Genomic DNA, 27,443 nt, shown 5'->3' on the forward strand with positions numbered 1-27,443 from the left:
GTTGACTCTACCTGATCTATCTGATAGGATGTGCAGAAAACATAAGGAGGAAGGGCATCCCCCCGATGGTTCTTCTAAACCTTTTTTAGGCTCTCTTTTTGCATTCATAAAATATATGTAACAATATCTGGACAATCTCACTCATTGAATCATTCTGATGAAAGTGTTTTGTCAGCTTTAAAGCACAGCACCAATGAGAACTATTGTTCTATTTCCAACATAAAGGTCTCAAATCAATCGCGTCTCCATAGCACAGTTCTTGATCTATATAGGATATCTTTTCAGTAGTATGATATGGTGCCTCCTAAGTGGGCCAAGTATTTTTATTAGCATCAAGACTAAGGCCAATGAGTTATGCATTAGAGCAAAAAGTACAGAATGCAGTCTCTTCTGTACTTGATGATTCATCAATATAAATTAGTCCAAGTGACAGAGAAATGAAAATATACTTAAATAGTTTATTCAATTCTAGGAAACTCTATTCCATCTCAAAATATAATGAAACAATGACAAACAATAAAAAAGTTATGTTGAAATAAATAGAAAGTCTTAGAGAAGGTGGAAATTTGGCTCTATAGTATGGTTGGTTTGAGCAAACAAAAAGGCATTTTCTAAGCCCAAACAAAAACACTATTAGGCTTGATAAAAACAAAAACAAAAATTCCAGGCAAAGGAACCATGAAGAAAGTTTTTAGATTAAAAGTTTACTATAATAATAAAATCATAGGTCTGTCAGTTGAGACTCCAAACTTGACCTTCCTATCAAAAAAAAATGTTTTTAGAAACACATCAGCTATCTATTTAATCATATTTCTTGTGAATTACAATTAGAAATTTAAAAAGACCTAATAACCAAAAGAAGTTGGTTTTGAGACCACTGAAAGACAGTATTTCTTGCTTTGTTATGGAGTCACTTCCTAACTATACATGGACCACGTAAGCAGAAAAGGCAATGGCCACCTGGTACTGTGGAAAGCATTATGATTTTATAGTTAGAGACTCTGGGTTCAAATCCCAGCTCTGCTTCTTACTATCTCTGATACGCTAGGCAAGTCACTTACCTCTCTAGGATTCAGTTCTTCATCTGTCAAATAAAGAGATGATAATGCTAAATAGTTCTTAAGGTCCCTCTCCACTCTGAATTTACAATCTCAGTACCACCTAACTGCAGGAGTTAAGAGTGCTGGACCTTGAGTCAAGAAGATCTGAGTTCAAATCTGTCCTCAGACACTTACTAACTGTGTGACCTTAGGCAACTCATTTAACTTCAGTTTGCCCAGTAGAAAACTAGGGGGCACAGAAGATAGAAGACTGGGCTTGTAGTCAGGAAGATCTATGTTCATATGTGGCCTCAAACACTTAGTTGCATATCTCTGTTGCCTCAACAATAAAATAGAAACAATAACACCACCTACTTTACCGAGTTGCTGTTAAGATCAAAAGAGAGAATATTTATAAAGGGCTTACCTAGAACAGTACGTGGCATGAAGTAGGCACTCTATAAATGTTTTATTTCTTTCTCTTTTCTTTCCCTCTTCTCTTTCTCACATAACTCCATATGAGGTCTGAATAACAAAATAAAACCCCAATATGTTTCATTCTAAAAAGAGAAAGCACCTTTAGGAACCACAGCTGAGTTGGAGTAACTCCTAATCAGAAGTTTTGCAAATGTTTATGTACCTTATTCCACCATATAAAAGCCTAAAATGCTTAGTTACATAATTAGTCCAAGTATATGATAGAATAGGAAGTGTCCTGATTCTGTAGTCAAGGGACTTGCTTCAAATCACACCTCAATGTTTATTACTTGGATGCCTCTGGGCAAGTAATTTAATTTCTTGAGTCTCAATTTCCTCATTTCTAAAGCAAGGATTTTGAGATTAAAAGATCTCTCAGAGCCCTTAGAGCTGCGAAGCTGTGATCCTGTACACAGATTCCTATGTGTATGATTTAGAAGTCAGATACACGGATATTGTCTCTTCTACATTTTTCTCTCTCCTATTAAGGATGATGACATTAAAATCTAGAGAGGATTCCTTCCCTGAGATCATATGACTACTTATTGGCCATTACTGTCAGAAAACATTGTCCCTGCCTCAGTCCTGAGTACTCCTTTCTGGAACTTTCTACTATTATCTTGCTAATGGGACTACTTTATCCTGTAGAAGTGGATTCTATTTATGGAAGAGTCTATTGTGAATGTGTTCACATTCACAATAGACTCTTCCATTTAAAATAAAAACGGTACAATCCAGGGAACTGATCATCTTAGACTGAGTTACTTAAGTGTGAATTTCCTTTAATCCATACAAAATTGAAGGTATTCAAGAAATGCTTTGTGTGCCCTTCTCCACTAGATTCCTAGATAGATTTATTAGGAATTCAGGGAAAGTAAAGCTTCTTTAGGGTTTTTGCTTTAAAGTACTCCCACTGACAATTCTAGACAGACAAGCATCACAAAATAAGCCTGGAGGTAAGCAGCATTAAGGACACCTTGAAATCAACATTCAAAAATACATTTAGTTGAGGGAGAGAGGAGCATGGAAGTGGAGAAGTGGCATAGCTTGTTCCTGAGGTGAGAGACACAAGGACACTGACTCCAGTGGGTTAAGTCCTTAATCTTTCTGGGAAAGACACTGGCAATGGAAAATAAGATGATAGGGTAAACCTAGAGAAGAACTCACCTGCATTTCAATGGCAAGGGGAAGAAAGGTTGCTAACACTGCTAAGCTCATCTCTCTTTCTGTGTGTGTGTGTTTGTGTGTCTCTGTCTCTCCCCCTTCTTTTTGTCTCTCTCTCTCTCTCTCTCTCCCCTCTCCTCTCTGGTGCAATGGAAGGATAGAACGCTGGGTCTTGAGTCAGGAAGATTCATTTTACTAGTTCAAATCTCAACTCAGACACTAGCTATGTTACACTGTACTGGGTAAATCATTTAACCCTATTTGACTCAATTTCTTCATCTGTAAAGTGAGTTAAAGGAGAATATGATAAATCACTTTGCTGTCTTTGCCAAGAAAATCTCATATGGACTCATGAAGAGTCAGAAACAACTGAAAATTAACAGCAGAATAAACAACAAAAGGGATATTATCTTTTTTTAAACTTTATTAAGTAGAAGTCAGTCTAAGGGAGCTTGCTGAGAGGAATAGATGAATGAACAAATGAATGAGCATTTATTAAGCAATTAGTCTGTGCCAAACAGTATTAAAAGTTAGTGATACAGAAAGAAAGGTAAAATAGTCAATGCTCTCAAAGAGCTCACATTATAATAGAGGGAGATAATACACATAAGACAGTTCATCTATAGGGTAGAAGCAAAGTCCCAGTAATCTTTGGTCTGCAGAAAGGAAGGAACCAGAGATAAGAATGAATAAATGTCAATCTTCTGGGCTTACTTAAGTTGAATAACAAAGAAAAGGAATCAGGAAGGACTTTCTTAAAAGAAAGAAAGAAAGAAATAATGTAACATCCAGCCAAAAAGCCTCCAATGGATGATCAATGAGACTTATAGGAGATTAGGGGTCCCAGAAACAAGATTACATTACTCTATTTCTTTGTCTTGTGTAAGAAGTCTAAGAAGTGGAAATATTTAAATGAAGATAAAATCCTCTATTGAAATTCTTTCAGAAACATACTATGTCAGTGAGCATCTAAGAGGAAATAAGATGACTCATTAAGTCATGATATCCATAGCTGAAGCCAAATGACAAGTTGTCAGCAGGGGTTTTCCATTCAAAGTTAAATAGATTTGAGCAAGTATCCTAGTATCTCAAGTTGAATCCAAGAAAAAGAATAAAGGATAATAAAGTGAGAAAAAAAGATGTCTAATTATATCTGTACATGTTGTCTTTAAGAGTTGACTTCTGAAATATTAGATGTTTGAGTGATTATTTAAAGTTTGAAAAATTTATTTATATTTCCCCATTTGAAATAGTTATTATTTTTGCAATAAAGGCTTTGACATTTGTGATTTCAAAATTATGCAGATCTGAGCAAATTGTTGCCATCTAAAACTCAAGGAAAACATAGATTCCTGATTTCATATATTTAAAGTTTAAGGAGGCTTAGATATACTCTAGTACAAACTTTTTCCTTTATACATGGGGAAAATGAGACCCAGAAAGGTAAAGTGACTTGTAGGAAGGTGGTTATATGGGCACTAAGTCATAAAGATGAGATTTGATGAGGTTTTCTAATCCCAAACCTGAAATCCAGAGCTTTTAACATTATACCCATGTTGTCTCTATACCACTGATTTGTTCTCATTTGTCCACATTTGATAGCACTGTATTTAAGTTACAGGGATAGCTTTTGAATAGGAGCTAATTTCTTTGAAAATTCAATCTACAAAACTAAATCGTGAGATGATATCATTTTCCTTGGTTCTTTTAGCTACTAAATTTCTCCTTTAGTCACCAGGTCACAAAGACTTCTTGAAACTTCATTCATTTATACCAAAATTTATAACTGAAATTTGTCAGGTATAATAATATCTTAATTAATATCATGGAGACCTTCCACAGAGAGGTGTAAGGATTGCAATATGCACTGGTGGACAGATTATCCATATGTCCTTGCTGAGAGTACATGCATTTTGTAGTACTAAAAAGTATGTTTTTATTGAATTTGATTGTTTTTTACTCTGCTTCCATATGCATTATTTCATGTTTCTTTTAGCAATCCTAGAAGCTAGGCAGAGCAGGACAGGTGGTATATTATGATGAAAATAGAACTTTTGTTATATTCTTACCTGTGACCTTAGATTTATCTTCTAATTTCTTCATATCTCAAATCTAGTGACTGTTAAACGAGGAGAGTATGCTACATAACATCCAGGCTTCCTTCCAGTTCAAAATTCTGTGATTAGAATATTGCAGATAACAAGTGAAAGGCCTACAGAGTTCAGTTGCCAAGGACATATAGCAAGTTATGGAGCTGAAACTAGATTCTTTTGATTCCTAGTCTAGAACTCCTTTCATGAGATTATGCTACTTACAGAACAAGGACTACCCTGACCCTCACTGCCTGCAGGCCAAGTGTGTTACATTCATCCTCCAGAACTGTACTTGTAGATGTCTAGTCTTTGTCATTTACTCAAACCCCCACCAATTGTGTTCCCTCAATTAGTGAATCTTGTGCATTTTATTTCCTGTTAACCCCTTAATAGTTGGATTAGTTTTTACGAAGGAATATTTACTTCAAATATACAGCTAGAACAAACATACAAACATCATCCCCAATAGGTGGTGGTACAATCTTCCCTTCTAGCATCTCAGTCTCTGGAGAGAGGAGAGGGATTGTTAGGCTCACAGTGTGACTCCATTTCTAAATAACCTCATCTCACCAAGTCCCAAGGCTCCCCTTGAGCTTGTACCTGGCACCTTGGCTTCTCAGGGCTTTCCTGCTGGACTGGTTACAGCATCAAGGATGAATTCCTGTCTCCAAGGCACCAGCCATAGTTTTTTGATATTTCTACCACTTCTTCCTAGAACTAAAAAAAAAATAAATAAAAATGAAAAAGCCCCAAATCTGAACCTGATTCTTGGAGCCATGAGGACTAAAAGGGGAATAGTGAAGATCATACTTGATCTCACTTTACATAGTTTATGGTTCCTGTGAAAGGTGGGATAAGTCCTTCATCTCCTCTGGATCAAGATGGAAAGAGAAAGTCAGGCTGTGTCAGGACAAAAGGACAATAATGACACAGCCTGCTCAGTCTATGAAGCTAATGGAAGGAAGTTGCTTCTACCCACATAGTAAGGGAAAGCAAAATGTCATCTCTCAGAATCAGGTCTTTGTCATCTCCCATGTAAGTGCCTTCAGAGTAGGTAATTGGGGCATGCACAAGGCAAAATCTGATTACATTTATATTTTGGACCCATATTTAATTGATCCAAAGACTTACTTTTTTTTTCTCCATTATTGTGCAAGTTCATTTTCCTCTTCAAGTGTACTGTGTGCAAATGTGATTAGAAAGGGTTTAATCTGAAGTTTTGTGGATGAGAGAGATAGAGTATGTACAGATACAGAGTACAGTATGTACTGTAGGAGGAAATGGAACTTTGGCTGACAATGGGGGATGGTATTCAAACAACTAAAAAAAGGAGATGGACAGTTGGGAAAGGGTTCTTGTCCCTTCTGAACCAAGAGGGGAAAAGAGGAGCAAGCTTGCTGAGCTTAACGTGCTATAATCCCTCAATTGATCTGAAGAGACCCAGATTAGCCATCTTTCCTCAAAAGAGGTGGATAGAGACTTTTTCCCCTTTGGGGAAGGCAATAGACTATCCACCCAGAAGATTTCCTTCCAGTATCTTCAAAGCTATATCTCTATATCAGGAAATTACATCAGCCTGATTCTATAACAGTCCTCAGGGACCCAAGTCCCCAGAACTGAGCCCTCAACTCCTGAAGGGATTTTAGGTTGAAATCAGAAATAGGGATTTCCTGTTTTCCCTCTTCCCTAACCTACCAATCCTGAATTTCCAGACAATAAATAGATCTTATAAATTACAGAAGAACTAAATATTTCATCCTTCAAATGTACTGAGTGGATCAAAGATAATAATTATACAGAGAAAACAACAGAAATCAGAGATTGATTCTCTTACCCTTAAACTCTGGACATAGATTCAACTTCACCTTCTCTGGGACAACTCTGTCTGGGAGAGGAAGTAGTGTTTCTATTTATCTGTTCCCTCCCTCTCAGAGACCTGTCAAGCTTTGGTTCCTGATCCCCCTCGAGTACAGTATGAAGTTCTGAGCTGGAATCCAGAATCTAGACTTTGTCCTTTGTTACCTCTGTCACCTCAAGTAAGTTACCTTCTCTGGACCTCAGTTTTCTGATCTGTAAAGCTATAGAGTTGGACCAAGAGACATCTACAATCCCTCTCAATCTAAGTCTAACCCAGAAATTTTCTAGTGTAGGAAATCCACAGTAAGGAAACCTGCTCAATCAGTGTAGATCAGTAGGTGCTCTTCAACTTAAAGTCTTAGCATTAGGTGATAAATTAAAGCATTGAAAAAACTTGTCTAAGCTCACAAAGCTAATACGTTTTGAACACACTGCATCTGAACTCCACAGAATGTTCTCATAAAAAGAGGCCACACTGCTTCTTCTCATTCTTGTATTGGATGTTCTTTACTTTATTTTTGATGTTCTGTTCCTATCCATATTTATCTTCCATGTTTGTAGTGACTATTTTCTCAAACTAACAGTCCTTAATGGATTAGAAAATTAAATCCTAAAATATCTCCATGCAGGGATCACCACAGTATTGACTATGACAACCCTGAGTACCATAGCAAGGAAGTCTTTACCGCGAGTGTCCTATGTCACTGCCATGGACCTGTTTGTGACTGTGTGCTTTTTATTTGTCTTCGCGGCACTGATGGAATATGCTACTCTTAACTACTATTCAAGCTGCAGGAAACCAAACTGTGCCAAGAAGAAAAAGTCGGTATGTTGCCTTTTATTGTATTTACTAAAACAAAGAGTCAGATAAAATTTTTTCGAGGAAAACATTAGTATACCAGAGGTACATATAACTATAATTAGTAAATTTTGTGTATACCTTTTTTTTTTTGGAAAGGTGGAAAGGTGAAGATATAGGTTTGCAATTTCATTAGTATGAGTAATTCCCAATGAGGAAACATCCTCTCTGGATTAATTACAAATCATTTGTAACTAATAGTCTTAGAGAATTGTTTAAAACAGTTAGAGGTTAAGTGACTTTCCCTCAGTCACTCAACCATTATTTGTTTTTGTTTTTTAAACACTTACTTTCTGTGTATTGATTCTAAGACAGAAGAGAGGCAAGGGCTAAGCAATGGGGTGACTTGCACAGGGTCACACAGCTGGAAACTGTCTGAGGTCAGATTTGAACCCAGAACCTTCTGTCTCTAGGCCTGGCTCTCAATCCACTGAGCTACCCAGCTTCCCCTCACCATTATGTTTTAAAGGCAAGAATCAAACCCAGATCTTACTGATCCCAAAGCCTGGAATTCACAATGTTTCTTAAAATTCCCTTTCTTGAGATTAAATCAATACCTATCCTCTTCCATCTTTTAAACAACTAAAAAGTCCTCATTTGGGACTTGTCAACTATGGAAAGTAATACTATCTTTCCCACTAACATTATTCAATTATTTAGTAGCCTTCCAAAGCAATTTTTTTTCATTTCTAATCTCTATTTTTATGTCTTTTCCCTAATGGAATATAGGTAAATTTGGTGTTTTAGTAAATGAAAATAGCATGTTAATGTTTTGTTTTCTCTTTACTTTTATTCTAGTTAATGCACCCAGAAACAACTGAATGGGTCCATGAAAGAATACGCACACACACCCACAGCGTATGTATTACCTATTCCTATCCCTAGTTGTCAATAACTCCTGAGCATCTCTATTTAAATAAGTTTTTATTTGAAAATAAGCTATGTGCCTGCAATCTGTGCTTAATTATCACACTTCTAATATTTATCACTTTAGAAGTACAATAAATATATCTTGTTAACCTGTACACTTGACATGTTTGCCAAAATTGCTCTTTGAATTTTCCATTTAGTACCTTTCAAATCTTTTTACAGGGAATACCATCCTTTTTTGAATGTGTTTCTTTTCCGTAGAGATGGCATCAGTCTTAGAGTAAGCCATTTCAGTCCCAATGGAAAAACACAATAAGAAAGTATAAATTTTGACAGCAACTGCTCCCCTGAATAATCATATGGCAGAATAGAGGGGAAACCAGGGTGCTTAAGAACAGATACAAAACCAGAGGGAATCACTTGGGGCTTATAAAGAAAGAAAAATATTAAATAAGCAAATATTGAAAGGTCAAGTTCAGGAGTTAAGATTGTTCCCAACACCTAGCTAAAATGTTTGTCTACTGATTTATTTAAAGAGGATGGGAGAATATATATTAAAACTGAAGACAGATTTTTTTTTGTAAAGAAGTAATGCATCTGAGAGCAAGTAAAGAACCCTTTCAACAAAGAGAATAGAAAAGCTCATATGGCTAGAAAAAGCCCAAATATGGAAATCTAGAGTCCCAGAAAAAAAGGATAAAATAAATCAATTCAAAAATCAAAAGGATGCTAATCAAATGGGAGAGATAAAAAGATGCAATTAAACAATTCTTCAACTTAGGTCACTAAGAAGACTTGGCAAGACCCCCAACCTTCAAGCTATGCCCCATTGTTAGGATAACACCTACTCAATTTCAGTTACATATACTTTTTTTATATTGGACAGAAATAGCAGTAAACTAAGTAAAACAATGCTTGTCAAGATTTAGTTCATTGTAGCAAGGAAATACTGGGATATCAGAGTAAGTAAAGCATCAAAGTTGAAATTGGAAATCTCAGCTTCCAACAATCCCAGAACTATTTCACAAAAGTCACTAATTAGTGACACAGGTAATCTAAATATTGGATTAATATTGCCATTGATAATGGAAGCCTATTCCTCCTTATCTTGTTAGAGGCCCCATATTGCATTATTTAATTCATTATTGGCAATGATGGATTAAAGATCATTATCCAGTCCTGTGCCATTCATTCAGTTGGAACCAGGATGAAAGAAATTAAAACAATTGTGTCTGGAGTATGAATGAATGACTTCTTCAGGGAGTTTATGGCTCCCCAAACCAATGGTCAATCAATCTGAATACCTGTTGTTCCAGCCAAAGGTTCCACTCATCCCAGGCCTTACAAATAAAGATATTCAGAAATTCTGGTCTTCCAGGATCCCTATATTTCAAGTGATAAGAGAGATGGACAGTTTTCTTTTAAGTCTTCCATAGCAATAGCTTGTTCAGGTATGTACTCAAAGAAGGTTGATTTAACATCATTTTGACAAATAGAGTCCATTAAAATGCATAGGTATGGAAGAAATGTTCTGTAAAATCCGAAGAGCCCAAGAAAACCTTTGACTTTTTCTTCTTAGACTGTAGGTAAGCAACTATCAATAGCTTGTTGCAAAAGACAACTGGAATCATGTGTGTTCTCCCTATTGAATGTATCTCTAAAAGCTTAATTTAATGAGCCTGGCTCACAATAAATTACATAGAAGCTACTATAGACTAGATAGATGCTTAACTCCCAACAATTTATAATGTCCAACACCACATTCCTCCTTAGGCAACAAAACTGAGGACTAAAAAAGGAATATTTCTTCCATCTCTATCTATACAAAAGTATTCCTTCCATAGGTGGTTTTATCCCCCAAGTCCCTAACAGAAACTTCGATATTCCTACAAAATTTTGAAGATCCTTTTGAAAAAAAGTAACCTAAATGCTAGTCCGTAGCAGCCCACTGTAAGTTGGGCATTCCTCCTACTTTCTATACCATAGGATCTTAAGCAGATGACCTCTGTTTCCTGCCCCTCATCAGTTCCTGTGATTTAATAACCTAAGCTCTGATACAAGCTTGGTCTTCACGTGCTAGAACAACTCATTCCAATAGCTCCTTAAACCTGGACACAAAGATTTGTGTGTCCAGAAAACAACAAAGTGTAGTAGGAGACCAACTCTTTGTAATTGTTAAACAGTTAAAATTCCTACTTTTATGAAGAGAATGTCCTTACAACCCTAGTCTCAGGTATGGTCTTACTAGCACTTTTGTAGGACATCTTATCAACTCTACATTCAAAGAGTTATACCCAAAGCTTATTGAAGAAGAGAATGTCTGCATATTGTGCCTACCTATCATAAAGGGATTCATAGCTAAGGCCTGATGACATTGTGAATAGAGAATATTTTTTGTACTTAAAGCAAGTAGATCCTAGGGGTGGGGAATCCTTGAAAGAAATCTTAAACCCAACCCACCTCTCACTAAAGCAATCCTATTAGACACTTACTTAACATGTTTAAATTTACCAGCCAAATTACTTAATGCTAATAGTCCTACCATTCTCCTATTTATCCATAAGTAAAAGTTATTTTCTGGAAAATAGTTTTGGGATAGAACTTGGGGGAAAGGAGAAACAGTGAGATAAACTTGAGGCTCTTTTAGCAATTCCAATCAAAATCACCCTTTTTATCTTGCTTTAGAGCTATCATAGAGTCCAACATATCCAAAAAGCTTCCAAAAGATCTAAAAGCATCCTCTCCTATCTCCATTAACACTTACATACTCACCTTTTCATATAAGTAATCAATAACTCCATTTGGCCATCCTCCGACTTCTATGTTTTATTTTTTTTTTAATTTAAATCTCATTGCTACCTCTAATTGCTTGTTTTTTAAAAGACAACTTATATTGCTTTGTTGTCCTTCCTTTGGGAAGACACCTTTTCTAGCTTTTACCTATATAAACAATAGCCAAATAATGTTTCTGGTATTTTGGGGACAATTTTCTTTTATTATGTATCTTAATAATCCCAAGAATCAGTAAGGGCATTTTTCTTTATTCCCAGAAAGAGATTATATATTCTAGATAAGGTTTATACTATTAGGGAAAAATAACCTATTTTTATCTTGCCAATGATCTAGGGCAGTGATGGCAAACCTATTAGAGGAGCAGGTGATGTAAGTAATGTCCTCAGGTACATAATGGAAAGGGGGAGGGGAACAACCTAGTCCCTCATCCTTCTGGCTTTTTAGTAATTAAGTCAAGCAAACTCTATATTGGGGAGATGGCACATGTGTCCAATTTTAAAAATTAGTTGAAATATGAGGCTATTGCAAAATGAAAAAAAGCAACAAAATTGCTTTCAAGACCAAATGTGTGGCCTAAACCTAAATTTAGTGTAATATAGCAGATTCATTTTTTTTTAATTCAATAGGCACCCATGAACCTTAAAATCAAAAAGCCTAAAGCAACTTTAATCATCGAAGTTAAAAAAAAAAACACAAAAATAAAAAGTTTATAAAACATGGCTCTTTTTCTACAATTCCTATCAGAAACTGAAGGATCTCATACGCCCATGATGGCAAACTCATGGCATGCATGCAGAGGACCCTTCCCTGAAGCACAGAGTTAGCCAGAGTTCCTAACTAGAAAGCAGGAGGAAGGTACAGCTGGGACGCTCCTCTCCCCTTATCCCCCTGGAGGAGTTGGTAAGCAGGTCTCTCCAAGATAGTATCCCTGACCGGACAAGATTGCTCCACCCCATTCAGAACACAGTGGCCTCTTACCTTTGGCCCACGTGAGACAGAAGCAACAGATGTCTTTACTATGCAGAGTATTGGGGGGATTTGGGCATGTGCATTTTGAGTTTGGACTTAAAAATGTTAAAAACTGTAGGCTAGTGATTTAGGAATAAGTTTTATGAACCCGAGGCTGGGCTAATATAGTTCCCTTCCCCGGGTTCTTTCACAAACAAACTTAGGCTTTATTTCCATTCTTCTTTCCCCCATTTCTACCTAGCCTGTTCAAGTTGGGCCTGAGAGAGAACTGGTGGGTGAGAAGCTCTGGAAAACACAATAGTGTCTTCAATCTCCCAGTCAGCCCTGTATCCAGATACCTGACTTCAACCCTTGGTCATTTGCTAAAAAGGTTCATTTGGAGGACATATGCTTCAGGAAGGCTGGCACTCAGTGGGGGGAGGGCACAGCACTTGGTCTGAGGGGTGGGGTGGGGTAGGGGCAGGTCTGCACTCCATCTCTTAAAGGTTCCCAATATATCCCCAACTATAGACAGTTGTAGTTCTAGAAAAGATTTCTGATACCTTCCTGCCTTCAGGCCATGAGGGAAGCAAAACTCTAGGTGGAGCTGTACCAGGGGGACTGATAAAGAAAGGGCTATAGACACAATTTGCAATATTTCCATGAGCACTAGCCCCCAATTTACAGATGAGTACACTGAGGCACAGAGAAACTAGGGACTTGCTTTTAAACTCACACAGGCACTGAATGACAGAGTTGCAATTAGAACTTAAAGCCTCTGTCTACAAATCCTGAGAATGTATTTTTCATCTATTGCATTAATTCCCATGTATTAGGGAGAATTGCTGTGTATTCCTCTGGGGTATGGGCCAGAGATACCATAATTTGCTACTTTTTGCATGTTTTTTGTCCTTTTGAATCTGAAGGCATGTCTTTCTTTTTAACAGAATTTGTTTAATAATTGAAAGGGACGAGAGTTCTTTCCTGTGTACGTTTCCTATGATTTAGGTATGGGAATGGGTGAACCACATCTTAATTACCAGTTAAAGATGTCTTGGGATAGTCAAGGGAGGGGCTGAATAATGAGCTCCTAAAAATCTATTTATTGGAATGCCTGTCCCAGCTGGGATCATCCCTGGTATGAGAAGCAATCATTGAGACCTATATCACTTTATCAGTAATGATGCTGACCTAACCAATACGCCCAATATAATAAACTGATATTCTTACCCCAAAATCAATTGCTCAAGATAAATTTGACTATAAAAAATGCATCTTTCTTTCCATTGTACCATGTGGTCTCTTTGGGTGTAGTATATATATATAACTACAATGCAATTTACATTTAAGTCACAATTCTCCATATCAATGGAGGACCAGGATAATGCCTGAAGAACTTATAACATAAGCATGTCAAGATAGGGCTGTTCAATTGCAAAAGTATCATTCTTTGGGTTCCCTCAAGCCACTGAGAACTGTCAGGAACTGTAGGGACAACCCTCAATAAATCTTGAACCTTTCCAGGTCAAGAATGTACATTTATAGTTTGAAAGGAATCTACAAAAATGTCTGGCTAAGTGCCCCCTTCCTTTAGGAAATCGGTATCTAATCAGCCAAAATTGATTTTTATCTTTACTATTTTCAAAGGCCTCTCAAGATAAAGACTATTTTAAACAGTCTATTTGAAACTGTAATTTTCTGCTATATAAAAGAACAGTTTGAGGCACTGCAACATCATAAGAAGTACTGGCCTTGGGTTCTGTCCTTTTTTCATCACCTCCACCATCATACTTTTCATAACAAACTCTTGCTCCATATTTGTGTGTGCTTGTACATATACAATAGAGAAGAAAAATAATCCTAAGAACATAAATGTTGAGAGTCAGAATGGTGTGGTAATGGCTCAAGAGTCTCCCTAGGAGTCAGAAAGACTGAGATTCAAGTCAGTCTTGAATGACTTGAAAACCCTGGGCAGCTCCGTTTGGTACTTGTATGATGAGTATCTGGAGATTCTCTGAGACTTAAGGTTACACCTATGCATTGACAGAGGAAGTTCCTCTTTGGGAGATCCAATGTCAATGAAATAATTTTGTTGTTGCTGTTGTTCAGTCATTTAGTCATTTCTGAATCTCTATGACTGTATAATCCATCAGACCCTTTTATCTTCAACCATCTCCTGGAGTTTGTCCAAGCTCAAGTTCATTGCTCCCATGATATTCTTTTTCCATCTCAGTCTAGGACATTCTCTTCTTTTGCCTTCATTCTTTCCCAACATCAGGGTCTTTTCCAATGAATCCTCTCTTATCGTTACATGTATAAAGTATTTAAACTTCAGATTCAATATTTGGCCTTTCTGTGAATAATCTGAGTTAATTGCTTTAAATATTGATTTTACCTCCTTACTGTCCAAAGGACTCTCAAAAATTTTCTCCAACACAAAACATTTCATTCTGCAGTGCTCAGCTTTCCTTACTGACCAACTCATACAGCTATATATTACTATTGGAAAAGCCATAGCTTTGACAATATGCACTTTTGTCAACAAGGTAACTCAGCTTTTTTATGTAGGCTGTCCAGATTCGCCATAGCTTTCTTTCTACAGAGCAAGCATTTTTAATTTTATGACTATAGTTATCATGTGAAATTATCTTTGAGCCAGAGATTATGAAATCTGACACAACTTCCATTTTGTCTTCTTTTGGCAAGGAATTGAAAGGGAGAGGTAAGTTGCCAAAATCTTAGTTTTTTAAAGCTTCCAGCCAATTTTTACCCTCTTCAAAGGCATCTTAATTTTTCACTTTTAGCTATCAAAGTGGTATATTCTGTGTATCTGAAGTTTTTGGTATTTCTTTCAGAAACCTTAATCCCAGCTTTTATTTATCCAGCATGCCATTTCCCATGATGTAGTCTGCCTTTAAACTAAGTTGACAATTTACTTCTTTGTCATACTCCTTTTCTAATCTTAAACCAATAATTTGTTCTATTTTCAATTCTAAATGTTGCTTCTTGACCCACAAAAGGCTCTTCAAGAATGAAGAATGATGACCTTGTGCTCTCATTTCTTTGAGGATTTACCATATTTTGTTGTGACCCATAACTAAAAGACTTTAGTGTAGTCAAATATTTTTTTCTAGCACTCTCTTACTTTCTCCATAATACAGAAAATGTTGGCAATGTCATCTCTAGTCTTTTTGCCTCTTCAGAAACTAGCTTGGTATTCTGGTAATTCTTAATTCACATATTGCTAAAACCTAGCTTGCAGAATAATAAGCATAACCTTGCTGCCATGTGAAATGGGTGCAATTGTTAAATAATTTGAACAGTCCTTTGTATTGCCCTTCTTTAGGATTAGGACAGACACTGATCTTTTCCAATTCAGTGGACACAGTTGAATATTTACATTTTTCTGCCTTGAGTACAGCACTTTGAAAGCACCAACTTTTAGGATTTTAAATAGCTCAGCAGGAATTCCATCACCTCCACTATCCATATTGTTAGCAATACTTCCTAAGGCCAATTGGACTTCATTCTCCAGGATGTCTAACTCTAGATATATTACCATAGTAGCAATTATCAGTTATGTTAAGATATTTCATTTAAAGTTTTTCTATATATCCTTACTGTCTCTTAAGTCCCTATCATTTTTGCCTTTTATTATGCCCATTTTTACATTAAATGTTTCCCTAATATCTCTAATTTTCTTGAAGATATCCTTTATCTTTAAAATTCTCTTGTTTTCTTTTGTTTCCTTATATTACTTATTTAAGAAAAAACATTATCTTTCCTTGCTGTCCTCTGGCTTTCTATCTTAAATTAGGTATATTTTTTCTTTTCTCATTTACTTTTTAATTTCCTTCATTCCTGTACTATTTGTAATTGGCTCATTACTTTCTTGATCTTCTTTTTCTTTGGAATTTTTTGGTTTCCTTCTGTACTGTATTGTAAACCTTTATCCATAGTTCTTCAAGCACTCTGCCTACCTGATTTAAGCCTATAAATATATCTGTCACTTCCATTTCATATTTATAAGGGATGTTATTTAGATCATACCTATTCAGTGATGATCTTCTCTACTGTTTTTACCTTAATTCTGAATTTTTTTTTTAATTAGGAGCTCATGATTTGAGCTGAAGTCAGCTCTTGGATCACTACTTTATTGTGATGAAGGGGCATGTGTAACTCAATGAAACTAAGAATTATGCCATTAAGAGTGAGCCAAGATGGACAGGTAATAGTGGAGAATACTAATGATCCACTGGAGAAGGAAATGGCAAAGTATTCTGGTATATTTGCCAAGAAAATCTCATGGATAGTATTAAAATAAAAGAGAAACTATCTGAAGATGAGTCCTTCAGGTTGGAAAATGGCCAGCAAGATACTGAGGAAAAGCAGAGGATGATTATAAGTAGTTCTCATATAAATGAAGTGGCTGAATCAAAGTCAAAAGGAAAGTCAGCTGTGAATGCCTCTGCTAATGAAAGAAAAGTCAAATGTGGTCAAAATCAGTATTGCATAGGAACCTGAAATGCAAGTCTATGAGCCTAGTCTAGATATGGTTAGACAGGTTGTCAGTGAACCAAAATGGATGGGAATAGATGAATTTATTTCAATGATCATTAAATATACTACAGTGGGCAAAAATCCCTTGCAAGAAATGGAATATCCCTCATAGTCAATAAAAGGACAAGATAAGTCACAGAATAGTATCTGTCCAGATCCAAGATAAACTGTTCCACCTTACAATAATGCCAAAAAGGCTGTGGAACAATTCTATGACGATGACCTGAAATATCTTCTAGAAATAACATACATGCACACACACACACATGATGTCACATTCATCATAAGGGATTAGAATGCTAATGCAGGAAATCAAAAGATAATTGGAATAACAGGCAAATATGGACTTGGAGTACAAAATGAGGTAGGGCAGAGAATTAACAGAATTTTGTCAAAATAAAACACTGGTCATAGCAAACTTTTTTTTTTTTTTAACAACCCAAAAGGTGTCTCTACACATGGTTATCAACCAAATGGTCAATATCAAAATAAAATTATGGGACCTTTCAAAAAAGATTAAAATTAGAGGGGAAAAAAAGTAAATGATTGGTTCTAATTTCTGAAGCATAGCTTTGTAAAAAATTTTTTTAAAATCTAAATGACCTCTTACCCTATTACTGTTTTGTTCCAGGCAACAAAATTCCTGTCATCTGATTTCATTATACTTTCTGTCCCTTTACATGTTTTTTTTCCCTTTATGACATGCCCCTAAGCCTTTTAGTTCAAGTAGTCCAAATAAACCACATTACATTGTTTTAATGTCAGGAGAAGGTCAAAATATGATTTCATTAGTTCTGATTTATTACAGCAAATAAAAATTAAAAGCCATTCTCTCAAAAAAATCAGTTTAATATTTATTTTCTAGCTATTATTTATTTGATAAATTTGAAGTATTAATGAGAATATTCTAAACAATTCTTTAGAGACTCAGTTCTCAATTCTAAGATTTTTTTTTCTATTTGTTGATTATATTGATCTGCTTTTTCCTACTGTTTGCCTATTTTCACCTTAGGTAATGGGTAGGCAAGGAAAGAAGGAATTCAACTCCATTACATTTTCTCAGTCACTGGACATACAATGGCACCATGCCCCCCAAATTTTTTTGGCTTATGTTTCTTTTCTTAAGAGGCAATTCGACCTATAATAGACTATGATTGACTGAACAGCAAAAAAAAATTACTTTTTCAAAATGTTATTTCCCTGATTACATTATTTTCTATCAGACTATACAGTTTTAGAAAGTTTTTATATAAATATCAATTTTTGGAATTTGGGAATGTCATGTGGCTAAGCTAGTATCTTAAATGAAAATATATGGCATAGATATACATGTATAATTTTTAATTTTCACATCCCAGTCCACATTTTAGGATTCTAATGAAGATTTTATGGGCTATGCTAAATTCATTCAAATATCAGTTTTTCTTAATATTGCCAATTGACAGAAATAAACAACTTTCCAACAACTTCAATTTGAAGCAAGTTAATACTTGCATTCACATATAGACTTTTTAACTAAATCCTTAGAATACTCTAAGGTAAAAATACAGTCTGACTTTCAAGCCTGTAATATTTGCATGAGACTTTTCTTATTAGTGGAAAGATGACTCAATACCACATGCCTGTTTGAGGAGCCGAGTTGGTATAAGAACTTTGGAGAAGAGAGACAATCTTCACTATTGCCTTGAGAAAGCCAATTATTTCCAGATGCTCTTTCTGGAAATACTTGTGGAAAAAGAAAAAAAATAAGACTCTGGAAACTGGCAGACATGTAAGGGAGTCAGTACTTCAACATGTCCATGATTTCTAATCTGCCTCTCTAGTGACACTGGAGAATTTTTTTTTGGATTAAACTTCTCCCCCAAAATATACACACAGGGGGACAGAGAACTGGAACCCTTTTTTAAAATTTAAATTCTACCACCACAAAAAATTGGAAAATGAGGGGCTGCCTTCCAATTGGGGAATGGCTGAACAAATTGTGGTATATGTTGGTGATGGAATACTATTGTGCTCAAAGGAAGTGAAGGAGTTCCATGGAGACTGGAACAACCTCCAGGAATTGATGCAGAGTGAGAGGAGCAAAACCAGGAGAATATTGTACACAGAGACTGATACACTGTGGTACAATCAAATGTAATGGACTTCTCCATTAGTGGCAATGCAGTGATCCTGAACAACCCAGAGGGATCTATGAGAAAGAACACTATCCACATTCAGAGGAAAAACTGTGGGAGTAGAAACACAGAAGAAAAAACAACTGCTTCAATACACGGGTCAAGGGGATATGGCTGGGGATGTAGACTCTAAATGAAAAACCAACATGGAAACTCCTAATGAAAACACCAACATGGAAATAGGTTAAATCTAGTGAAATTGCACATCAGCTATGGGAAGGCTAGGGGGAAAGGAGGGAGGGAAAGAATATGATTCTTGTAACCAAGGAATAATGTTCTGAATCGTCTAAATTAATTAATAAAATAAATTCTACCACCACTTTTGCTTCTTAGTCATATAACCTTGAGATATCAAGCTCTTCACTAAAGAGAGAGCCTTTCACAAAGCTTCTAGGCCAGAAATGTGTGTCATGTAGGGAGTTTGACCAACAGACAGACTGACAAAAAGCAGCATTTAATTAAAGAATTGGAAAATCTGACAAATTAAGTGGTGGTGGTTGTTTTTAAATCTATATTTAGACCATTTCTGTATGCATGAGGACAGTAGACCTGTAACAATTTTCTTTCATTGAATCTTAGAAAGGTTCTTTATAAGTTTAATGAGAAGTTGCTAAGAATTTTACTATGATGATCCTATCGCTTTTCTTATTTGAAACTACCCAGAACTCCTTTTCCAATCTGTCTATATCTAATCAGCAGATAAATAACTTTTATTTTATAACAACTATTATTGAAACATTTGGTAATAATGCAATAGGCACTTTCTAACAAACATTTTTCAAGCAAACCCTAACAATATACTTTGTTCCAAAAGAATTAAGCATAACCTTCCCTGCTAGAGAATTTGTCATTTGAAGAATGCTATCTACCTCAAGAGAAAAAGTGTTGGAATAGGAATGCACATGAAAGCATACAATTTTTCACTTATTTGGGTATAGGTTTATGACTTTTGGCTTTATAGGGCTATTCACTTAACATGAACTTAAAAGAAAAATAGAGAAATATATTTTACATGATAATAAATGTATAACCTAGATCAAATTACTTGGCACCACCAGGAGTGGGGAGGGATGGAGAAACAGAGATAATTTGGATCATATGACTTCTGAAATCTTATGTGGGAATTTGTTTTTACATGTAATTGATTAAAAAATAAAAACAGAAAAATTGTTTTAGATATATATATATATGCCATTTAGACTATAAAAACAAGTTGATCTGAACAATAGGTGTTGTTAGCCCAAGTTTTGTGCTCTTTTAGTTTTGTGCTTCATTTTCTTCATTGTAGTCATTGTGTGGATATTATGTAAACTCTACTTTTTTTATCATGTATCACTTTATACCAATCTTCTCATCTTCTTCATAGAATGCTCCATATTTTTTATTATTGCATGATCATATTTCATTGTATTCATATACTAATATTTATCAAGTTATTCCCCAATTATTCTCTCTCTCTCTCTCTACATATATACACAGAACAATTGAGGAATGACCGTATACATATATAGATATATATACATAAAATGTATATTTTAAACATATAACAATTCTTTACATATAATGTTTAGATTTTTTCATCTAGATTGCTTCATAGATGTTTCTAGCATTTAATTGATCTGTATATAAATCTACAAGCCATAAGCATGCTAATTTTCCATGTTCAGCCTGATCACCATGCATGCACACAGTTTGATTCACCTAAAGCTGTTTGAACTGTATCTCACGTTGACTCTTGTGTGTTATTCCTAGAACTATTCTGTCCTGGATATGAGACCGCCTCCCACAGTGATTCCTCTGAATAATTCCATGTACTGGCAAGAATTTGAGGATACTTGTGTCTACGAGTGTCTGGATGGCAAAGACTGCCAAAGCTTCTTCTGCTGCTACGAAGAGTGCAAATCGGGCTCCTGGAGGAAAGGACGGATTCACATAGACATAGCGGAACTGGACTCCTACTCGCGAGTCTTTTTCCCAACCTCTTTCCTGCTCTTTAACCTGGTTTACTGGGTTGGATACCTCTATCTTTAAATACAACCAGTCCTAGTGAAGACTGAAGGATTTTCCCATTTTTTCTTTTCTTTTCAGCAATGGCAAATATTCAGTAGCAAAGGAGGACCCTGGTCAGTTCATCCCTAATTAGAAAGAACTCATTATGTAGAATCATGAAAAGACCTCACCGAGGTCTTATTATGTGTGTGCCCAAGGGTCTTTGGGGTGGGGAATACCTAGATGCTTTTCAATATCCAATTCTGCCTAAATTTGGCTCAGTTTGGTGATATTAGAAAATGGTTTTCAGAGATTCGGCCAGCTGGTGATTCACCTCAACAGAGAAAGCTCTAAGACCCGCAGGCAAATAGAGTTAGAGTTTCCCCCAGAGTTTCCTTCTCTGTCTTTTCTCCTTGCATCTTCACGCACTAGCTTCCACCAGTGCTAAGCCACATTTCTGAGTTAGGAATATTTGAAAAGCTGGAGAGATCAGCTCTAGCTACAGAATGCATTGCACTTTGACTTCATCGTGAGTTACAGTGTGATACAGGGCCAGGGTTTTCTCTTTACAACCATTGCAAAAATCCAAAGATCTGTCTAGTAACTATGAAACATCAAGCAGGTGGCAAGGTTGGAAAAGGTGTGTGTGTGTGTGTGTGTGTGTGTGTGTGTGTGTGTGTGTGTGTGCGTGTGTGCCTGCCCTCTCACACATCTGTCAGAGATACTACTTTGAGAAAGAAAAAGTGGAATTTTCAAACTCCTCCATTTGTCGAAATCAAAGAAGTAGACAATCTGAAATATTTCTTAGAATGCATTTTAAAGGCATTTTCTTTCCTCTTTTCAACTGGAATAAGACCAGTTCATCAAAGAGGTAAAGAGCAGGATATTGCAGCTTGTTGAGCCTCATTGTAATTGGCCTGTGCTTTTGCATGGAGCAAAAGTCTGTCACTATTTGATAGTAAAAGGCACCTGAACATTTCTTCATCTTGCTAAAACACAAAATAAGGTGCACACACGCACACACACACACACACACACAAATCCTTTTCAAATTTTACTTTACAGTGAGTGAGAAATGTGGCTTCCATCTTCAAAATATGCTCAATCACTAATGAATTTATTTTTAAAATTAAAATTAGCACAAATTCAAAAGCAAAACAAAAACAAAGAAAGATTCATAGTTGGTAAGTATCAAACAAGTATATTCTTTGGCTAAGAAAAAGTATTTTATACTTTTGAAAGAAAGTCAAGCAGCAACATCCCAAAGAGAATTCTATAATTTATAACTATTTTGTAAAAGATAAACCCAACTTTATTTTGGCATTTTTCTCTGAATCTTTGTTTTGACCAGAATATTTCTTGACACTTTTCAAGTGTACCTTTTTTAAAAGAAAGTCTTGTCAGTTGGTAATGGTCTAATAAAAATGTTTAAAGAAAGCACCGTAGGGCTTCCCTGATCACATGAAATGTGAATTGAAATCAGTACAAAAGCATAAGCTATTTTAAAAGAAATTGATGTATTTTCCTACTGTAGAGACTTTTAGCAGTTTAAATGGGCAGTGGAGGGAAGTCAATATCAACAGAATAAAAATTATCAGCAAAATAGTCAGGTGGTACCAGCTAGTAGAAATAAAATGTATAGAATGGTAAAAAGTTTGATTCTTCTTTGCATGGTTGCTTAAGAACTTCAAAGATATTCTTAGGAGAATGAAAAAAAATGAGTATATAGATGAAGCATGAACATTTTTTTTTCAGGATTTACTTATCTAATTTCAAGCATTTTCAGAAATAGTGTTTTTCTTCCTCTTTTTCTATTTTCTTCTCTCATGATTTTCTAGTTGCTTATTATTTAGCAAAGTAGAAAATTTGTAATTCGCCATTCCAACAAAAAGTTTGATGGAAGAGTAGACAGAATATGTTGGTATAAGTGAAGTGTATTGACTATCTGTGAATTTCTTTTTTTATATTACTTCCTGGAATCCAGAATTGTAAGGAGGTTTTTCTTCACACAAAGAAAAGCACTAATTTGATTTTATTTTAGAGTATTACGATTTAAGATTTGCTTTATAGCATTAACACAGATTGTCAAAAAGCAAGTGGTTCCTGTTTGCCAGCTAGTCAAGTCAACTATATCCATTGATGAGAGTTCACTCAATTCACTCTCATTGTTATGAGAGTAATGCCAACCTGGACTAGTTGAAAAGGAGTTTTGTGATGGTAAGAAGAGTAGGTGGAGTTCTCCATTGTGGAGAAAAAAAAATATTCACTTGGTAACTCATAACTTTGAAATAAAGAAATCTTTCCCAGCCTCCTATCCCTTCACAGAAATGGCTTGAATAATGATCTCCTTTCTTAATATGAATTTGTTTGGTAGAATATTGAAATAAAGTGGGATTAAATGGAGAAGAGAGGCCAAGAAGATGAAAATATCAGTGGGGAATAACTAGATGAAATAATATGCATTCACATCTACTTTACAAAATACTGCCAGTTCCTGAAAAAGATTGTCACATAAGGAGCCCTCTTTTCTGGGAGATGAGTCTAAAGAACTCTTAGGTTTTCAATAGATGAAAGAGTCACTAAATTTTATACCACATACATTGGTTTCTCCTTATCCATTCATGAATATTTTTGCTTGTAACTTTCCCCCCACTAACAATATATAGTACCTTCAATATATTCTTGTCACTCTTTGGAAGGTTGAGGATGTCTAAAAATTTGTGTTTCTTTTACCTGTTTTCTAAGAAAATGAACAGATAGATCTTAATCAACTAAAACTTTTTTTTCTATCTCTATATGACACTGAGACTCTAGACCAAAGTACAGTGTTAATATCTTTAAATGAGCCATTTGTATTAGTGCTAATCTCCCCATTGATACATAATTTTGATCATATAATTATCAGCCTCTAGACTTGATAAAATGCTTTTTTACTCCTGAATCAAAAGAACTACATGAGTCCCTTAAGTGCACATTTTGTCCATCTGTCTTCAGTCAGATTTCTATGGAGCTTTACAATACAGTATGTGCTATTTCATGTATTGAAATTAATCATATAATTTTTAAAAAATAGAATGGAGCAAAGACCTATGGTATGCCAAGTAAAGCATCTAGCTGGCCTTTTAGGTGAAAAATGATGGGAGGGGGGTGCTGTGAGTAGGATAAAGCCCCACTCAATTGAATTACTTTTTTCTCTCTCAAGATTGACTGTTGAAGTGATCTAATGCACATGTATTTATAAGATAGTAAAATTCTAGAATAGATTTTCCTTATTATAGAGTGTCTTGGTGACCTGCCGGAAGAAAGTATTTGAGGTGGCAGTTCTGTATTTGTAGAGATATTTCCTAGGTGCTTGGCATTATAAAGGCATACAGTGTCTTTATCTCTCCTTCAGAGTCAGCCTTACTGCCTAGACCATGTTCTGCCATTGCCTTAAATATCTAGGAGGAGAGGTAGAGAGTGGACATGGAATAGGGTGGCCAAAATCTAAACTAGGACCACCATTTATTTATACATGGCATCACTGGAAATTGCTAAGTACTCACTTGGGAGAAGATTGCAGAAAGAAGCTTTCAAATATGCACAGTATTTCTTTAATAACTAAGAAGCAAAGCTTCTACCCAGCCCCGAACCAGAAGAATGGAATAGAGACCTTTCAGAAACCAGCCTGCTGATGGTTGTAATGAAGCAACATTTTTAGATATATTCAAAAGTTTACTTCGGATTAGAGTTCTATAGAATTTGGAACTAGAAGATAGCAAATAATTACTGATCCCAAACTCTACCATCATTGAATAGATGAGGAAACTAAGGCCCAGAGAAGGGAATTGACTTATTTAATAAGTGGCACAACTTAGATTTTAACCCTCTAAATAATCTCCTCCCTTAAACTAAATTAATCACCATCAAAGGAATTATTGTTTTCTAATGTACCAACACTGGTCCTGTTTTCAACAAGCCAGAAACAAAATCATATGTATTTATATGTGTGCATATGTGTATGCGTATTTATACATCTTAAGGAATTAAAGGATTAATTCAATTCAACAAGCATTTATTAAATACCTTATATGTGCTAGGATATGGGAAATCCAAAGTTATTTTTTAATCCCAGACCTCAAGGAGTTTATATTCCTTTTTAATGCAAAAGAGGTTTAAACCAAATTTCATTTGGCATAAAAATTAGACATAAGGTGAGCAAACTGTTTGCACAGTGGATAGAGCACCAGGCCTAGAGTCAGGAGGACCTGGTTTCAAATCAGGCCTTAGTCACTTACCCTGAGCAATTCACTTAATTTCAATTGCCTAGTCTTTGCCACTCTTCTGCCTTAGAATTCATACTAAAACAGAAAGCAAAGGTTTACAAATATTATTTGTTAGTAATATCATCTCCTATTTTTTTCCAGACAAAGAAAAAATAAAATTCCTCCATCATCTGTATTATGTTGAAAGCAATTGAGGGGTGGGGAGAATAGAGAGGAGGAATTTCAATAGCTATTTGTCCAGAAAATAAAGAATTTGATTTGTTTCTTCTTTGAAGCAAGCAAAGGCATCAGCTTTTCATGCCACAAGGAGATCTTTTGGCATTACTTAAAGATAAACCAGCCAACAAAATGAATCGACATAGCAGATGATATGTAGGCTGATATAGATCATTTAAGATAAAACTATTTTAATCTGAATAATCTTGCAGCCAGGATATAAATTTCTCAAGTTTTTTTCTTTCTTTCTCTAAAATACTATATAATTAAAGTAGTGTTGTGAGAGTTTCCCAGTATGGGTTCCATGAGGAGTCACAAGAGAAACTCATGTTCTATGAGGTCTACAAGACTGGGTCAAAAAGTGAGCAGACAAACTAAAAAAGGGGGGGATTAAGATTTCTTAGCATGCTAAGGATTGCTCAGAATGGTATTAGTGTCAACTCCTTAGAGTATTGATTTGCGTTTTATAGCTTACTTAAAGTATACAACCAAGTATGGCCAATCAGTGGCATTCCTTGGCAAAAAGGAAGTAGGGGAAATGTACAAGGCTTTGAGTCCCAAGAGTTGATATAGATGAGTCTTCCTATAGGAAAATATATTCCTTTATAATTAGTAATCTCTAAAATCATGAGGTAAGAATCTTGAAAATATAATTAATCTGGCTCCCTTATTGTTTCAAAAAGGGAGATGAATACATAAATAATAGCCTGAGGATCTCTTCCTAATGCGAATGAAAATGATTCTGTAAAACTTTGTCCCAGAGCTGTCTTTATCTAGGGAGAAGATGCTTCTTACAAACTCTAATACTCACTCCTCAGAACAGGACTTCATCATCTTCCTCCACAGCGGCCTATGGAACAGGAAGAGATGTTGAGTAGCCAAACCATTCCCAGACTGATGGTTACCACAATTCCATGAGGAATGTTTCACTATGAAAGGGTCAGTCAGCCAGAAGTGCTTGAGCGAGACAGAAAAGGGGGTAAGGCACATAATACTGACTCCATAGTTATGTGGAAGTTATGATAAGAAGAACACATTTTCTGCCTTCTCTTTTCTTTTTGTATTCTATTATGGAGAACTGTTGAAAGGCAAGTTCCCTAAATGAAGCATTGTCAGCTATTTCAGTTGGTTTTTCTTTGTGAACTTGGTTTGATGATCCTGAAATAGTGTTTTTTGGTTTCCAGAGATTTTGCTGATAATGTAATTGTGAAAATTTATCTTAGAAATAGGGGTTAGGAAATGGGCATGAAGTCAGGTATAGCTTTATATTTTAAAAAGTGAGGCTTCCTTTATACTAAAATTCTGATTTCACTCTTTAGATCTCAGATGAATGGGACACTGAAGACTTGGATTTCTGTCCTATTCAAGATTACTGGAATCTTGAAGAAACCAGAAAGAAATCAGATTCCTGAGTAGATATGACCAAGATAGAACATGCTGAATACAACTAGTGAACTAGTGTCTAATAAGACATTGTAGAAATCATAGAAACAAGGCCAGGTTCCCAAATCTGTCATGCAAACAAACAAACTCTTATCCCCTTCAAGTGACTTATGGGAAGATCTTAAATTGAAAGTCTGACAGGACCTTAGGAATTAACTGATGTTCTTTCATTAGAAGTCAATATCTACTAAGCACCTTGTATATGAAAGGTGTATTGTGCTAAATCTTGGAAGCACAAAGATACTTCCACATTCCCCATGAATTCTAATAGTCCCTGCCCTCAGGGGGCTTATAACAGGAGATCACAGATAAACATATTGCATACATACACACAAAAATATATAAAGTATTTGGGGGGAGAAAACACTAAGTGCTGGAGATGAGAATTCAGGAAATTCCTAATGCAGAATGTAGTGTTTGAACATTTAAGAAAGCAAGAGATTCTTAGAAGTAGAGATGAAGAGAAAGTATATTCCAGATATGGGGAGAGGATGAACAACCAATAGAAAGACACCTAGATCATAAATATTGTCTTAGATCATATGGTTTTCGATCCTAAAGTTTAAAAATATATAGAGAAATGAGGGTTGTTTGGTTCTTTGTTTATAGAAGTATTAAATTAAAGAAAAAAATTAAAACCTAGAAAATATATTTAGCCAATATTTATTTTATTAGCTCCTTACAACCTATTT

General features: G+C 35.5%; 1 protein-coding gene and 1 long non-coding RNA gene across 3 annotated transcripts in view; one reads left to right on the forward strand and one right to left on the reverse strand.

Annotated features, from left to right (window-relative positions):
- Positions 1 to 22,418, forward strand: part of GABRG3 (gamma-aminobutyric acid type A receptor subunit gamma3) — a 926,944-nt gene extending 904,526 nt beyond the window's left edge. For both annotated transcript variants that reach the window (XM_056807076.1, XM_056807075.1), the window contains 3 exons: positions 7,261 to 7,457; positions 8,289 to 8,348; positions 20,591 to 22,418. In XM_056807076.1, coding sequence (XP_056663054.1) covers positions 7,261 to 7,457; positions 8,289 to 8,348; positions 20,591 to 20,869 — 536 coding nt within the window. In that variant the 3' untranslated portion in view covers positions 20,870 to 22,418. The remainder of the gene's footprint in view (positions 1 to 7,260; positions 7,458 to 8,288; positions 8,349 to 20,590) is intronic.
- On the reverse strand, positions 852 to 5,447 carry LOC103104539 (uncharacterized). The gene is made up of 3 exons (XR_471219.3): positions 5,375 to 5,447; positions 4,751 to 4,857; positions 852 to 1,565 (listed from the first exon to the last, which is right to left on the reverse strand). It is a non-coding gene; the product is annotated as an uncharacterized LOC103104539 (long non-coding RNA).
- Positions 22,419 to 27,443: the final 5,025 nt, after the last annotated feature.

This window comes from Monodelphis domestica, chromosome 8 (assembly GCF_027887165.1).
Source record: "Monodelphis domestica isolate mMonDom1 chromosome 8, mMonDom1.pri, whole genome shotgun sequence".
NCBI classification, from domain to species: domain Eukaryota; kingdom Metazoa; phylum Chordata; class Mammalia; order Didelphimorphia; family Didelphidae; genus Monodelphis; species Monodelphis domestica.